At 39.4% G+C, this 17,973-nt stretch overlaps 1 protein-coding gene across 3 annotated transcripts in view; it reads left to right on the forward strand.

The window, feature by feature from the left end:
- Positions 1-9,402, forward strand: part of FER (FER tyrosine kinase) — a 155,918-nt gene extending 146,516 nt beyond the window's left edge. For all 3 annotated transcript variants that reach the window (XM_054053621.1, XM_054053622.1, XM_054053620.1), the window contains exon 20: positions 235-9,402. In XM_054053621.1, coding sequence (XP_053909596.1) covers positions 235-377 — 143 coding nt within the window. In that variant the 3' untranslated portion in view covers positions 378-9,402. The remainder of the gene's footprint in view (positions 1-234) is intronic.
- Positions 9,403-17,973: the final 8,571 nt, after the last annotated feature.

Genomic DNA, 17,973 nt, shown 5'->3' on the forward strand with positions numbered 1-17,973 from the left:
ATGAGAAGCATACTGACAATTTAGCATGCCCAACTGAAATGTCATTGGTATCTGAGCTTTGATTAGTTTAATAATTATGTGTCTTATGTAGGTTATATATTGAAGACTTTCCTCATATAACTCTGAAGATCTTTTTTAATGCAATGATCTTGAACTTCACTGGTTTCTTTTAAGATTTGTCATCGTGCATAATTTTCAATGCCAAAGATTTTCTCCTTTTTTTGTGTGTACCAGGCTACCGAATGTCAGCACCACAAAAATGTCCAGAAGAAATATATAAAATAATGCAGAGGTGTTGGGATTACAAACCAGAAAACCGGCCGAAATTCAGTGAGATTCAGAAAGAGCTGTCTTCAATCAAAAAGAAAGTGACATAGTGATGAACAAGTGCCAAAATCATTGTGTATGGGACTTCATTTTCCAATGAAGTAGTTTTGTCCCTTCAAACACTATGCATTTATACAACATTATTTGCAGTATTCTTCTAGGATTACTTTGAAATTAACAGGTTTTTTTAATATACTTGTGTACTGTCTTGAATGATGTCTACACCTGCATTAAAGACATATACTGCAAAATGCTATATATCCAGTCACAGTTATGTTGTCATTTAGGTTACATGTAAATAGAAAAGCACATACTATAGATGTAAGGGACTGTGGCTTTTATCTGTTTTACAGCAAGTAACTGCTAGTGACATTTTTCAGAGGTTTTCTACTTTAAACTGTGTTCTCAGTCTGCTACACCTATCCCTTATGTCAACACCAGCACCGCTCTGATTTGGTCACTGTCATACGTGTTGGCCTTAAAACTGAAGACAGTTTTGACAAGTATTTCAACTAGAAACTCATATTTTTAAATCATTTCTGCAAATTATATTTTAAGTGCTACTTTGTTTCAAGGATGAAGGTCAGTGAGATTCTGGATTCTATACATGTTCAGAAATACTGCAAACCATCTACCTTCCAAAGAATATGTAAAAGCAAGTAGACCAATAGAAAGAGGTTTACTAATCATAGCAGCAGATAACAAATATTATCGAGCTTAGTGGAGTTAATTGCTAGATTTCTGTTCCATCTTGATTTTTTCCCCTTAGATTGGTAAAAATTCTCAGAATGCAGCTGGAGCCTACCAAAGTTTATGCGAAGCAGAAGTACACTGCATGTGTAATATCCAAAGGAAAATACTACTTCTGTATGGCATAAGGAAATTGTTCAAGAAAGCAAAATAAAATATGTTTAAGGCATCTGACAGGCTGGGCAAGGCAGAGTAGAAATTCTAACCTTCTAGGTGTTTTAAATCATGGCAATCAGATTTAAAAAGACGGGGGAGAGACAGATTTTAAATGCCACCAGGAATAAAAACCTTATACATAGATTAAAGGAAAAAAAAAAACCACAAAATCTTCTGCCAGAAGAATTAAAACTTACCAGATAGGGGAAGTAGCTGTATGTTATTCTGGCTCTGGGTCCTCTTTTCAGCTGGAATTATTTTCTAGGTCCCCGTGTACGTATAGGAACAATTTACAGTATCCTGGTCCTAGTTCCAGAGTTAAGGTGCTTAAAATTTTTCTAAGAATTAACTAAAGTTTTTCAGATCAAGGTATGCCAATTGCTGCTAATGCAAGTAAGAAATAGGGACTGTAAGTGACACTGCATCTGGAATGTTAATTAGCCCAATATTTCATTGTTACAGTGGGATAGACATGTAGTGCAGTCAGTGGCTACATTATGGTTTTAATTCTGTTATGGTGACTTTTCTCTTATCCAGAACATTTTGGTCTCTAAAGTGTATTTATAGTAGTACTGAGTGGTAATATTTAAGGCTATATGTGGCCAAAATATATGTAGTCTAGAAGAGTATGTCTGTTACATTTGAGTTAGTGTCCAAATGAAAAATATGATGCTGGAGCACATCACCTGAATTTGATATGGAACTGTCAGCATCAAAGTGTAAGGAATGGTGAGTGCTTCTTTCATTCTTAGGTGATTTTTCTCTTGGAGCTGAGTAAACTTGTACATACCTATGAAAGTATAGCGCTTGGAAAACTTAGTGGCAGAAATTAAACTTCCTTATAAGCATACTGCATATTTATTTAGTTCTATACTTCCAAGTAGCCCAAAGATGTTTTTCAAGAGCAATGGGAAACATTCATGGTAGTTTATATGCTTTTAAATAGTACACAAAGTTTGTGCCTTAATTTGCTAGCATGCCAGTGCAAATACAAGTGTACTAAGATGAAAGGAATATTCCACAATCATTTGGAAAAATCCGAGATTCATCCAGCTGCAAGTCCTTGTGTATGCATCACTGAATTCTGCAAGTAAGGGTAATGGTGTCTCCTCTGTCAGCATTCATAGTCTCTGGAGAGTTAATATTCTTCCATGAGAAAGAGGAACTATTTCTTTACTATTTGCCATCTTTATAGCAAAGAAATACTGTTTTATTTTTGTAAAATAAAACAGAGCTTTGTTTGGCTTAAATTAACCAGTCACCATCCTGACTCTCACATAAATAGAAAAATTGTACTCGTGTTTTATTCTGAAATTGTTAACGTTTGTAATTCATATCACACTTCTGTTTAAATTTGAAGACTTTTTAAAACATGGGATTTCTACAGTAGCAAGGAGATTTATTATTATTCCTGAAGTAGGCATCATTTCAGTTCAAAAATAGTAACTCTTTGGGAGAATATAAGAGTGACATAGGTATAGAATAAATTTAAACATAGATACATGTCTCTTCGATTATTTAAACTATTTCCTCATCACAGAACCTGTTCATAATTTCTTACTTATAATTATTGAAATTAGGCATTTTAGGAAGTGAAATCAGTACCTATAGAAACTTTTTAAGTTTGTGAACTTCTCGCAGGGTAGCTCACAAACAAACCTGCTGTGCAATGGCATTTAAAAAAAAAAAGACGTGGTAGTGAAGAACCAAAGCCACAATATCTGCTTTCTGTGGGCTTTTAATCACTTAATCTTGCCTTATTTCATAGGTTAGCTGGATACAGGTTGTTTGACTCATGGACTGTGTCTATCCTAGAGAACTTACGAAAAAAGATAAGACTCGGCCTCTCTTGTAAATCTAGTGTTTCACATAGGTTTTTACACTGGCACTGTCCCAACCAGGGGGACTCTGAGATTTTGTGCTGTTAAATGGGAGAAACTGTGAATATTGTTAGAAGTCAGGTAGAAATACCTCAGCCTGTTGTGTGAGGTGGAATTGAAAAAGTTCTCTGTTGTTTTCATCTTCTGCCAAGGACTTGCATTCATCATTTTAAGAAATATTGTTGTGAGGGCAAAAAAAATGCATCATTAATTTGGTTTCAGTAGAAATTAAACAAGTGTTACCTTCAGAGTTCAATTATCAGTGAAATTGTGAGGGTTCCTAAGCGTTTCAGTATTATGGAAAGTAAAATAGTGAAAATTGTCTTATTTGAAAACAAACCTTGCTTCAGTGAAGTGTGATCTTGTAGAGTCAGCATCCCACCAAGACATGTTCTTTGAAATGTACATTTCAATAGTTTGTAATGAAACCAATGAACTATATTTTTATTTAGCAACTACAACTATATTGCATTTCTTCTTAACAAAAATCTGCCTTTTTGCAGAATTGCCTAATATATTTATTGTAAATTGTTACTGGAACACGCATCACCAGAACTGCAGTTTGTAAAGTAAGCCTGACCTTATCGATGAGAAACAGAAAACTGGTTGGTTACTGAATAAGTATTCATATTTATTTTTCATCCATGTCTTTGACAACCTGTTACGCTTAGTCAAATCCTACAAGCACATCACTAAAACTTACTGCTCATCACTAAAAACTATGTAGTCATCCATTTCTTGTCTCTTACAACTATTTTGTTATCTCTTTTTCATACATTTTAAAGATATTAAAGAAAAAACACTGAGGTTACAGAATAACCAACCAATATCTCCTCCCTCCCTAAAATTTCCCAGATGCACTGCTGCATGTATATTAACAATTAAACACTATCCCTGCTTCCATTATTGTTGCTGTCATAATCCTCTAAATGGCAGTGCCACTGATGCACTTAAAACAATGCAATATATGAAGAGATGAGTTAGTATGTAAATAGTATCATGAAACATGGTATTCAAGAGCAGTAGTTCTGAAAATGGCTAGTTGTCATGAATAATTATAACTCATTATAAAGATGGAGTGAAAAGAGAGACTAATTGAGAGAATCCACTTACTATAACAGCTATCCTGTTTGTAAGCAACAGAAATGTTTGTTATCCTAGTGCACTTGGATTTGTAACATTTTTATGACTGAGCATAAAATAGTTTGCTCTTAAATAAGAGTTCAACAATTTTTTTTTTTCCTAAAGCACAAAAGGGCATGTGATATTGGAAACATTCTTGCTAGGCAAGTCAGGATATGTGGTGAGAAAAATACAGAGGAAATAATGTCCTGGATACCAGCTAAAGAACATCTTTTTTTCTTCTTAGATCCAAATTCATGCAGTCTTTCACTTTCAGGAATACATAATTTTAATTGGTAATTAGAAAGTATAGGGCAAGTCCAGTATTCCTGATATTCCAAACAACCATGAGTTTGTAAGAGTTGTTTGGTAAATTTGGAATACCAACTCTATTAAAACTTTTCTTCTAGATTCCTTCTGCAGATTTACTGTAAAAAAAAGCAGTCCTTGAGCAATCATCAGTAACAATTTAGAAGAAAAATAGCTGAGCCTCAGAAACCTGTCAAGCTTCTTTGAGAATAACTTCAGTAAAGTGTATTTTTGTAATCATGTACGAGAGTTCCCCCAGCATAGCTTTTCTTTATTAAAAAAAAAAAAAAACTAAACTTACAAAACAACAAAAAACCCCACTCAAAACAACAAAAAATACAATCAGAAGAATTCTTAAACTGGTCACATTCTGAATGGCCTTCCAAGTATTGCCATGTTCCTGAAACTGGTAATACATCTGTAATTTCAGCTCTTAAATTCATTTCAGCATTGCATATCAGTGCTTTATAAACATCCAACTGTACTTTCAGACCAAGGAAGGGAACACTGTCCTTGAAAAGTACTGCAAGTTCTGCCTGGTAGCTCCCATATTTTCCTTAACTTTCACATTCATAGAATTGTAGAATTATTTAGATTGGAAGAGACCTTAAAGACGATCTAGTTCCAACACCTTCCACTAGACCAGATTGCTCAAAGTCCCATCCAAGCCTTGAATGCTTTTAAGGAGGAGGCATCCAGATTTCTCTGGGCAGCACATTCCAGTGCCTGACCACCGTTAACGTAAAGAATTTCTTCCTTATATCTGTTCTAAATCTACATTCAGCTTAAAGCCATTGCCCCTCATTTTATCACTACAAGCCCTTGTAAAAAGTTCCATTCCAGCTTCCTTGTAGACTCCCTTTAAGTAGTGGAAGGCTCCTATAAGGTCTCCTGGAACCTTCTGTTCTCTACGCTAAATAAACCCAACTCTCTCAGTCTGTATTCTTATGGGAGGTGTTCCGGCCCTGTAATCATCTTTGTGGCCCTCTCCTGGACTTGCTCCAAAAGGTTCATGTCCTTCTTACCCTTCTTTTACATAAAATTCTGACTTGAATGTATTTCTAGTTATAGAAACTGTGTGATAACTCTCAGTTGCTTCATTTTCAGGAAGTTGTTTATTATTAGCTGTTTTAGAATACCATTTTCAAAGATGTCATTTGGACATGACTTAAATAAGAATTTTCAGATGGTTTAGGCAGGTTTTTTTAAGATAAGAGCTTACTAGGTTGCTAGCTACATGTATTGTTATTTTACAGATGTTTCAGATTATAGGAATGAGAAAGTAGTTTATAGATCTCAGATTATGTAGGCCTTCTTTAAATCAAAAACTGCTAGCCATACTTAGAAAAATGAATGTGATGCCCTCAAATATAGTTAACTGAGGTCATGAAGTGAAAGAAGAACCATAAACTACAGTCTTTCTTCCTCTATCTTCACAGAATTGAGTGCTTTGTAAATAAAACTTCCAGTAACTGGCTTTGTCTTTATAGATAAATGTGATCTGTGAACCAATATGATAACCTAGGACTCACATTGCTACTAGCAAGGAAAGCTTGCAGGAAAGTGTTCCTAAACTGCTGCTATTTGGAACTGCCATCTACGTTTAAGACTACGAATGTTTATAGATAAGTACATAAGTTAAGTCTTGTGAGTACACTAAGAGAGACAGTGCATGCTGCTCCTTTGAAACCCCTCATCAATTTAAAGCAATTATGCTTTTTAAAAGAAAAATCAGGTTGATTAGCAATTTGTTCTAGATTACACATGTTGGAAGTATGGACTCAAAGTTTCCACCATGAAAAAAGAAAGATCCATGCTACCGTCTTTATATACAGTCAGCTTACTCTTTCTCAATATATAAGGAATTCAGTAGCTGTTAAATGCAGTAGTAATACAAAATCCTTGATTATTGAAATGTAAACACTCTGATCTTTTGCATCAGTTCTTAAAGAATCTTTCTGCTCTTTAAATAGGGCTGCAGTAAGTTTACAATTCTAGCTGAGCTCTGCTATAATAGTCTTTTGCACATCCCATACATTTCCTAATTCTGATGGCTCTATGTGCCTCAGATAATGCCCTTTCACTTACTTCAGAAAAGTTATTCTTATGACAGAAAAGTTCAAATGTATCTCTGCTTTTGCTTGACTAAAAATATTATAATGATGTTATACCTTGATACCTATGGCAATGTGTAAAGATTGAAGTAACTGTGAATGATAGAGAAGCGCATTGTTCAAGTCACATTTTTAATCACATTACAAGCCCTAAATATAACATGAATTGTCCACATCGCGAAAGACATCAGAAAAACAACATTCCTGACTTCCTAGTTTACAATACAGGGCATCCTGCTCCTGCGAGGGAGCAATATAAAACTAAATGTGCTCCCTGAAAAAGGAATGATTTTACTGTCAGACCAGATCCAAACAATATCTTTAAAATTAACAGCGATGACTTAGTACCAACTACGTAAGCCTCATTGTAGACTTCTTTCTTCTTAACACTCCTTTTCAAACAGTGTTAATCTTCATTATTGTCATCCATTTTGCCTTTAGAAATTTGACTTTTGTATATCATGTAACATTTACGTATATTCATAATTATACCCTCATGACTACCAGAAAATGCTGAGACGTGCAACTTGGGAAGATTAGCATTTTTAAGTCAATAGGAGTTTACAGGGAACTGTTCTTTCACCAGCTGTCTGAGTTGGTATGCGTTAATGTATTTAATATCACTAAAGTAATAGTTTGAATTAAAACTTGTTGCACAGCTTGAACCACAATATTTTTTGCTCAAGATATCTCTGCTATAGTAATATTTGTGTTTGACTTTAACTCAACAGGGAGGTAGGACTGTACCTTCCTTACTCTTTATCAGGGAACTGCTGAGTTCAAGTATCTAATTCAGGTGCTGTCAGCGATTCCAATACGTAGCACAGATGCAGCCAGGATGCCATAGAGAAGGTCTTGCAGTCTGCATGGCCACTCTTTATATTACACCTGCGCTCACTATGAGTCACAAATAAATCTGCCAGAGACTGAATCTTTCCTATATCTCTGAATATAGCTAATTCTTAAATCGCCTGAGGTTGTAGTGACTTAGGGATTTCTTTTTCTTTGTTACATAATGCAGAAATGCAATATATGATGGGGATTCTCTGCATTATTTTCCTTCCTTCAGCTGCCTGCATTGTCAGGTCACAGACTCAAAGTCTTCAACAGATGGAACAACTAGAAGAAACCTACCTGTTTCCTCTGTTAATTGTAGCATTACCTGTAATGTACAAATTAAATTGTGTTTCCCACCAAGCTTCCTACCTAATTCACTGAAATGCTAAAAATATGTAATAGGAAAAAAAATTGTGATATAGGCCTGTCACACAGGACATGAAAGGCAGGCAGACTCCTGCAAAGAAGTTTTGAGGACAGAAAGCCAAGGATTAACATCTGTCTTGTCCCTTCTTTTAAAGGAGTGTGTAGTTATATGTGTGTTCAAATGACTTCCAGAGATGGGTCTTGGACTAAGATTGGTAGGACTGCTTTTTTTTTGTTGTTGTTGTTGTTGCATGTGTTACTTTTTTATTTGTGTAATTGTAGGCAGCTGGAGGTGGAGGAGGGCTGCTGGGGAAAGAGAGAAGGTTGATTTACTGACCTGCTAGCACATGCGAGGCCTTTGACACCAGTAGCCTTGAGTGGGGCACAGATACTGTTGGCAAACATGTTTAGGTATCTATTCAATTTTGTGCCAAAGTATGGACCAGCAAGTTTAATATCAGGTAAAGCACCTTTTTTGCTCTTTGTTGCTTAAAAATAATAGATTTGTGAAACAGATGGGTAATACATAACACTGGAAATGGGTGCTTCTTCCCAAAAATACACATGTAAAAAAGTAAGCAAACAACATTTGTGAATTTATCTGGCTTTTAAGCAAGTCTGAAAATTGTAACTGTGTAATACAGTTGCCAGTTGTCTGTCCTTTGAAATTTTAAATAGATCTGTGTTTTAACTATTTATTTGCCAATTTTTTATATACTTTAAAGTTACACTCTTGAACTCAAGCTAACTTTTTATTTTTCTAGGCTGTCACAAAACAGGATTTCAGTATTCTTGTAAACTGCAAACCTTTTCTGAATAGTCCTTTGTCTTTTCCTGTGGACCAGTTACCACTAATGAGTCTGTGGTCCCCTTTTTACTGTACTCCTGCAATAAATGTAAAATATTTGTATCAAGCTGCCTCATTTTATTTGGTGTCTACTGGCTGTGTTTATTCACCTGCTTCTGTAATCAAGTGGAAAGTCAACTCTAGTAACATTGCTCTTGGGAGTAGCTACGGTTCAAAATACTATATTTCACAAAGAAAAATATTTTTTTTTCTGGTAATTTCTGCAGTTAATATCTGTGAGATACTCACAGTTTGGCTGTCACTTTTCTTTACCTTTTATATATCAGAAGGTGTTGAAAGAAGGAGCAACTTAGTGGACAGAAGGGAGGGGACATGTTGAAACAGGCTGAGAACTTAGGGCTGAAGCTCTGCAGTTTTGAGGTTGATACATGATGTGTTTCTTTTCAAGCCAGAGTTATGTTAAGAAGCTGGGCGCTGAAAAGTAAACCTGTATTCTGTACCCCAACTGCAAAGTAAAATGTGCAAGTGTTTCCAGATAAGAGCAATGCAACAATCTAAAGGCATATCTAAACTTTAGAATTTCTTTTACATGACCTAGTGTGCTGTTCCCTTTATATTGAAAACAACCATACTACTTACATTGTAAATACAAGTTGCATTTTAAAGGATGTTGTTTAAAGCTACTTTATGCTTTATTTTGAATGAAACCAATCTCTGTAACAATGGGCATTTTCACCACACTTTGATGCAATTTTTTTGATTTCCGTAATCCCTTCTTAATGTAAAGACTGATACCAAAATTATGAATGAAGTGAAAAATCAGAATTATTATTCCTTAAGAAAAATTAAACTAATCTTTTGAGATCTTATGGTTAATGTAAAGTATGAATACCACACTGAAAGAACTTCTACTGTTTTACACTGTGTGCAGATGCACTTTTATTTATAAACTCAACAACAGGGCTTTGTGTGCCTACACCCTTAAGCAGTGTTGTTAGCAGACTGTGTGCTGGCACAGCACTGTGATTTGCAAGACTTGGTGCCTGACTGAAGATGGAGTTAGCAAAGAAGCAAATTTATGGCACTGGTTTTAAGTGGGACTGAGGTACCTAGTTTGGGGTTGGGTTTTTAGCGAAGTACCATTGTTCCCTCTTATAAACTCTTTGAGGTAATTTTCCCCACCATCTCCTAATAATCATGAACGGGAGAGACAGAAGTCCAAAGCTCATCCCCTGAATTTTCCAGTATGTTTTGAAACAGAAGACAATAAAACATGGGGTTGCACGTAGCTAAGGTACAATTCTGCTAAGAGACTAATTTATTAGCAGGATAATTTTAGAAAAGGTAACTAAATCTCTTTTTCTCCGTGATGCTTGGCCTCGAAATAATGAAATAATGGGTTTTGAAAACCTGCTACTGGCAAACATTGAGCAGCAACAGGTCACCAAATTTCTTCATTTGAAGTGTCACAGCAGTTAATTAGGAAAGAGGCTAAAGAAAGGGGCCTTCAAAGTGTTTGGGCCTTTTTACAGTCCTACATTTTTTACAGCTTAGAAGTAGATGTAAAGGAGTTGGAGCGTAACAGATTAAGTTGGTAAGACTTCTCAGAAGATCCCAAAGGACATTAGGCACCTAAGGACCACTTTAAATGGCGGATCGTACGTTTTCCATGTTCTTGAGATGCCCTATTTAACCATGCAGGTACATCTTCCGTTAACAAACAGTCTGCAGTAGTGTAACAGTCCCATGCAGGAGGTCATACGCATCAATTCCAACACAATTGTAAGTTCTCATTTCATATTTCTGTTCAGGTTTTCCACTTAGGACTTTTCCTGCCACGCTGACTTGTAAGTCAGTACCTTGCAGGTACTTGCAAAAGTCCACACAGAAGACATTTGGACACAGCAGTGTTGATACTGGATGGCAGTGCTTGCATCCATCCAGTTATATCTAATCACCCACATTTGCATGTTGAAGTCAGATCTGTTCTTTTTCTTTGCAAATGGCAGACGTGCTTCCTTGTCTTTTTAGATCCAAATACTCCACACGCTAAGATGTGATACTCGGGCACAAAAATTCCCTTGAAGTTTGGCAGTAATATTGTTTTTGTTAAATGTGGGAGAGATATTAATCTTGATCAGAGACACAGAAAAGGCTCATGGCTGAGAACTCCAAGCTGAAATAGGTATCTGCCTGCAGCCATATGTAAGGAATTTAAAGACTGGAAAAGCAAGGAGGGATAAAATAATTTTGAATAATGTACGTCCAACTTTCCAGTATATTCACTTTAGTGGCACACTGGATTTGCTGAGTTCCATAAATGTTGCTCTTGGTCATGAAGTCTCCACCGTCTCCACAGTCTGGGAGCCTAACTGGGGCCAAGTACTACAGAGGGCTCAAAAGCCAAGTGTTTCTATATTTAAGACGTTTGGTGAATTTACCCCCAAAACCAAGTAGATCTGAGGAAACCTGTCATAAGGTGTGTTTACTTAGTGTGGAGCCTGAGGACTATCACAGGTCACTAAGTAACATAAGAAATGCAAAAATACAGTAACATCACTGATATGGTCTGAATTGCATCTGTACACTTTTCACCTCAAAGGCTATGATAAGCACATAGAAAACGTAAGTCAATAACACATGCACAGACCACTAACCATGCAATGCACAGAGCTCCTGAAGGCAGTTTCATCAGTATTAATCCCTTCCATTCCCTAAGTTGCAGATCTGCCACCCTAAAATGCTGCTGCTAAACAGTCTGCAGAAATACATCTCTACTAAAAAAATAGCTCTGTATTGAAAATACATAATAATAATAGAATCATAGAATAGTTTGGGTTGGAAGGGACCTTAAAGATCATCTAGTTCCAAGCCCCCTGCCATGGGCAGGGACGTCCCACTAGGACAGGCTGCCCAAGGCCCCATCCAACCTGGCCTTGAACACCTCCAGAATGGGGCATCCACAACCTCCCTTGGCAACCTATGCCAGTGTCCCACCACTCTCGTGGTTAAGAAATTCTTCCTGATGTCTAGTCTAAATCTGCCCCTCTCCAGTTCATACCCAATCCCCCTCGTCCTAGCCCTACAAGCCTTTGTGAACAGCCCCTCTCCAGCTTTCCTGTAGGCCCCTTCAGGTATTGGAAGGTCATTATAAGATCTCCTCTGAGCCTTCTTTTCTCCAGGCTGTACAACCCCAACTCTCTCAGCCTGTCCTCGTAGGGAAGGTGCTCCAGCTATACGCAAAGACTAAATTTTACTTGACATGGGGACTGAAACCAAATCACTCCTTCACTCAGAAGCTTTGGGCCATTTTTGCATTTGAAGAAGAAGTGAGCTGCTTTTCTTCATATTAATGCGAGTTCACAGATTTAGTCGCTGCATCTGACCTACCCAGTCTACTGTATACGGATTCTCCACTGGTGGAGGTGCAGCAAGCCATCTAGGTTTTCAGGCCCTCCCAATGCTTCTGAAATGAGACATGTCCCAGTATCTCTCACCTTCAGGGATAACCCCAGAGGTGACCAGAACACACTTTCTCAGTAAGCCTCATCCAAGACACAGCCACAGACATGACTTCACTCTGCTGCAGCCACATGCATGGCTCGGTGTCAACTGCTAGGCCACTCATGGCCTTTCCCTTAGGAAATCTGGCTTGATTTTGAACTGACAGCTAGGTCTTCCATACTGTAAGGCTGCTAACATCTCTCCTCAGCTGAGGACATTCAGGAATACAGTCACTAAGTCTCAACTCACAGCCTGTAATGCCAGAAAATAATTTCCACTGAACTTGTTTGTAAGCATCTGTATTTTGATACTTTCAGATTCACTCTTCGTGCAGGCATTTATATGACACTCCAGAGACAACAAATGCTATTTTTTTTTTCTGACAAGTGTTCAACATAACACTGTCCCACATGACATTCTAGTCTCTAAATTGGAAAGACATGGATTTGACGGATGGACTACTTCGTGGGTAAGGAATTGCCTGGATGGTCACTCTCAGGGAGTTGTGATCAAATGGTTCAGTGTTCAAGTGGAGACTTGGAGATGAGTGACATTCCTCAGAGGCTGGTATTGGAACCAGTGTTTGTTGCAGACATGGACAGTGCACTTGCATACACCTGAGTTGCTGATGACACTATTCTGTGTGGCACTATGAACACACTGAAGAGATGCCAACCAGAGGGACCTTGACAGTCCTGAGAGGTGGCATTGTGCAATCCTCATGGTATTCAACAAGACCAAGTGCAAGGTTCTGCTCCTGGTTCAGGGCAATCCCAAACGTGAAAACAGGCTGGATTGAGAGCAGCCCTGAAGAGGACTTGGGGGTGATGGTGGATAAGAAGTTCAACATGAGCCAGCAATGTGTGTTTGCAGTCCAGAAAGCCAACCGTATTCTGGGCTGCATCAAAAGAAGTGTGACCAGCAGGTCGAGGGAGGTGATCGTTCCCCCTACTCTGCTCTTGTGAGACCTTGCTTGAAGCACTCTGTGCAGTGTTGGAATCCTTAGCTTGGGAAGGATGTGCATCTGTTAGAGCTAGTCCAGAGGGGGACCACAAAGATGATCAGAGGGCTGGAGCACCTCCTCACCTCCCATATAAGGACAGACTGAGATATGGTCTTGCTCAGCCTAGAGAAGAGAAGGGTCTGGGCAGGCCTTGTAGTAGCTTTCCAGTACTTAACGGGAGCCTACAGGAAAGGTGGAGAGGGTTTCTTTATCAGGAAGTGTGGTGATAAGACAAGGGGTAATCATAGAATCATAGAATCACCAGGTTGGAAGGGACCTACTGGGTCATCGAGTCCAACCATTCCTAACACTCCCTAAACCATGCCCCTCAGCATCTCGTCCACCCGTCCCGTAAACACCTCCAGGGAAGGTGACTCAACCACTTCCCTGGGCAGCCTGTTCCAGTACCCAATGACCCTTTCTATGAAAATTTTTTTTCTGATGTCAAGCCTGAACCTCCCCTGGCGCAGCTTGAGGCCATTCTCCCTTGTCCTGTCCTCTGTCACTTGGGAGAAGAGGCCAGCTCCCTCATCTCCACAACCTCCTTTCAGGCAGTTGTAGAGAGTAATAAGGTCTCCTCTCAGTCTCCTCTTCTCCAGGCTAAACAACCCCAGCTCTCTCAGACGGTCCTCGTAAGACTTGTTCTCCAGCCCCCTCACCAGCTTCATTGCTCTTCTCTGGACACACTCCAGAGCCTCAACATCCTTCTTGTGGTGAGGGGCCCAGAACTGAACACAGTACTCAAGGTGCGGTCTCACCAGTGCCGAGTACAGAGGGAGAATCACCTCTCTGGACCTGCTGGTCACACCGTTTCTGATACAAGCCAAGATGCCATTGGCCTTCTTGGCCACCTGGGCACACTGCTGGCTCATGTTCAGTCGGCTGTCAACCATTACCCCCAGGTCCTTCTCCTCTGTACAGCTCTCCAGCCACTCTTCCCCCAGTCTGTAGCACTGCAATGATTTTAAGCTGAAAGAGGGGAGATTTAAATTAGATATTAGGAAGAAATTTTTCCTGTGAGGATGGTGAGGCACTGAAACAGGTTGTCCAGAGACATCACTGATGACCCATCACTGAAGGTGTTCAGGGCCAGGTTGTCTGAGGCTTTGAGCAATCTGATCTAATGGAAGGTGTCTCTGCCCATGGCAGGAAGGATTGCAACTAGATAGGCTTAAGATCCCTTCTGACACAAACCATTCTATGATTCTATGATTATGATAAAAAATTATGAGGTTCCTGAATAAGCTGAGCAGTGGAGAGTTACTCCTGAATCTCCCCCGTAAAGCAACAGGAGTATAGCTTCAGGGCAGGTGCTGAGAGTGGCACAACAACCTCCTCCTTGTAATCAGTCAACAGACTTAAATAAAAAAAAAAAATATCCAGGGCAAGGAACCTTTGAAACTGTTTGATCTTCTCAAACATGCTGAACTAATCCAGGCAACAACAGATCTGCTGACATCCACCCTCCTCTTTTTTAATTTTTTGAAAAGCTGTTTCCTGTAAAAGGGGATGCAGCCTCTGGTTGCCCTGGCTTCAATACAGGGAAAAAAGAAATTCTAAATATTAGGCAGTATACATGAAGCTCCTTAGGGTGGAGTTCTTGACAGTGATCACACTCTGGCCCCATGAATCTGAAATTTTCCTTCATTGTGAAAGAGCTGTGGACACCCTGCTGAAAAAATCAGCCAGGAAGGTTTGTTGCTCAGATAGGGGTGGAAGGACAAGAGCGAGGGCAGTGCCAGCTGCACTCCTAGTGTAAGCATACTGGAGGTGTTTACAACCAACAGTTATTGCAGTAAAGCACAAAAATGCTGATCAGTCCTGGGAGACTCACTGGGCCTTAAGGTTAATCAGACCCCCCCACAAGCACTGAAATTCCTCGTTGGAGATCTGGACACAAGCACTGGCCCAATGAAGCTTTTATTTTCATAACAGAGGAGTCATGTGGGGAGAAAAGTCTTGCCTGGCAGCTATGATCTTGTTTTTTCTCAGCCTCCACTGCTGCGAGGGAAGCTTTACCAAGGCCTTGTGAACAAAATAAACTGCCACTCCCAGCATCAAGCTCCGTTTTGGGGTTCCTAGATGGGCTTCATTGAGGAACACATACCAGACACTTGACTAACATGGAGGCAGCACCAGATCTTCCCCTGGCAGAGCTCAACTTGCCCCCTCGACAGCCAATATCTAGAGCCATCAGCAGCCTGCACACCACTACCTTGGACCATGATGGTTCCCTCCCAGCATCCAGAATCCTTCCGTGCATCTTTCCTACTCTCCTGAGCTGAGAAACATGACTTGAAAGTAGTTCCTGAAAGCCAGAGACTATATGTGACTTTAGAAAGCATAAATAGTATATGACACAGTCTTTCACTTATTATTAGGTTTATTAGTAGAACTCCCCTAACTATGAAATCTTTGTAAAAGACAGATTCAAGTGAATTTAAAACAAGGAAATGGGAAAATCCATGCAGCCTTTTAACTTTTCTGTATTTTCTTCATGTAAGCAGTATCTGCTTTGCAGTCTGATGTCCATCTGCACCAGTTTACAGGAACTTTTATTGAGTGAGGTAGAGAATAGTTCATTAAGGATATATTTCACGAAAAAAATTGTGCCATACAAATGCAGAAAAGCCAAATTTCAGGCACTTTTATGACCAGCTATTCAATAGTATAGAAGAAAACTGAAGAGGTGCTGGATCTCGTGTTTCATACAGTGTTGTCACCACCAATTCACAAGGCGTTTGAAGGCCTGATGTTTATCTACAAATACAACATCTATCTCTTCAAGACTGATTTCAACGCTCTGCCCTAACGATGACTGGAAGAGGAGCTGGGAGCCCAGTCTATGTCAGAAGTGCTCACAGCACTGCCAGGTGAGCCGAAGCCCTTCTTGTCCAATCTTCTTTCCAACTTCTTTTTCTCAGAGAAAGGTGACATGCACACCCAACTCAAAAGCTGCAGTCACCACCAGATGGAAAGGACACTCTTGCATCCAATATGAGCCCTTGGCTTCCTGGCAGCTCAGTGGCTTCCAGCGTAACTCAGTGTTGGGTGCTACCTACTACCCTCAGCCCTGCCTACAAGATCTCACCCTCCCCTGGAACTTCACATCTAAAATGAAGTGCATTAGAACAAAGCGAATGTTTCTTCACCTCTGTCTCCATTTAACGTTTCATGGGGTTGATGGGAAAGTCAGACTAAAGCAACAGAGTCGAAGAGCCAATATTTTAGTACTTGAACCAAGCACCTGATTGTTATGGGGAAAAAAAGAATCGAAGCACCATAATTATTACCTTCTTTCACAATGAAAGTAGCCTTGATTCTCCAAGGCGTCTTGGGGTGCTCCTGCTGTGAAGTTACATTGCAGAAACACATTTCCCTAAAAATTTTTGAGGCAAGTAAAATATGACAAACATGAAAAATCAGAACATTGCCTGACTTTCTTTTATTTTTGGTTATTATTAGTAGTCTTCAGCCACAGGGATATCAAAGGCTTTGGTGGCAATGGATGAAATTTAGCGGCTCCCTAGAGATAGCTTTAGACAATGCATAATCCGTTTTATAAATGAGCAGCTGGCCTGCACAGCAAGGTGCACTCTGCCTTTCACCAAAATTAATAACAAATTGCATATACTCTGCATTAAGAAGAAGATTGGCATTCCTCTTAGAAACCACTTAGAGACCCATGATTAAGTCTGAAGTTCCAGCCTTGGACTTTGTCCTTTACTGTCCCCCCTAAAATTGATAATTTTAGTAAAATGTATATATTTCTTTTTATAGCGAACAGAAGTATTTCAGTGCAGGAGCAGAAAAACAAATTCTGATGCCACGTCTATTTCAGTCAAACTTGGTGATCTCTGTGATCCAGGACAAAAGCTTGCTCAGACCCAAGGACATTTCGTTGACTTTCTACTGGTCTTTCAGTTTATAATGTGATTTCTCAGGTCTCTGTGTGGAAATGATTTGTGACTTTCATATTTTCACTGAGAATAACCCATCCATTATATAGCCTCCAGCAAAAGCTGCACCTTGACAGGTCTTTTGAGGTCAGATAAGCTACTACAATGCTTCAAGTGGGCTGGGGTGTCATACCTACATTTCTTGTGATTCCTCATAAAGCAGAGAAAGCAAGTGAAAAGGAAAGTGAAAGGAAAGTGAAAGGAAAGGAAAGTGAAAAGAAAGTGAAAGGAAAGTGAAAGGAAAGTGAAAGGAAAGGAAAGTGCAAGGAAAGGAAAGGAAAGTGCAAGGCAAGGCAAGGCGAGGCGAGGCGAGGCGAGGCGAGGCAAGGCAGAAAATGTGGAAACTAAGAGACCTGTGTCTTTACAGAGGCACACTCACACTCATGTCCTTCTGACACAGTAAATAAATAAATCTGACTTTAGCTGCCCTCCTTCTTCCTGCAGGAAATGTTGTCCTTCCCCCACCAAATGCCAGGGCGCCTTCCCCGAGTTTCCTGGCTGTGCCTGCACAGATTTCACTGGCATTAACATTTCAATTTCTTATTACCAGACATGCTTGGAAGGCAGAAGGAAGTAAGTAAGTGGCATCATTGCTCAGAGCTGACACAAAGAAGGCTGTGGGTTTTGTTTTTTCTGGTAGTCTTATTTTAATTTAGGAGAGCATTGTGGCAAGAATGATGAAGACCATGTAGACTATATCCAGCAACAACACAAGCTAGGAGAAAAAGTGCATCTGTGGGATAGCATAGAAATACTGTGTGCTTTAGGAATTCAGCACAGAGCCCTAAGCCTCGTAACATTGTTGTAGGCCTGCTGTGTGTTTTTAATGAGTTGGACA

This window comes from Cuculus canorus, chromosome Z (genome assembly GCF_017976375.1).
Source record: "Cuculus canorus isolate bCucCan1 chromosome Z, bCucCan1.pri, whole genome shotgun sequence".
Taxonomy (NCBI): Eukaryota; Metazoa; Chordata; class Aves; order Cuculiformes; family Cuculidae; genus Cuculus; species Cuculus canorus.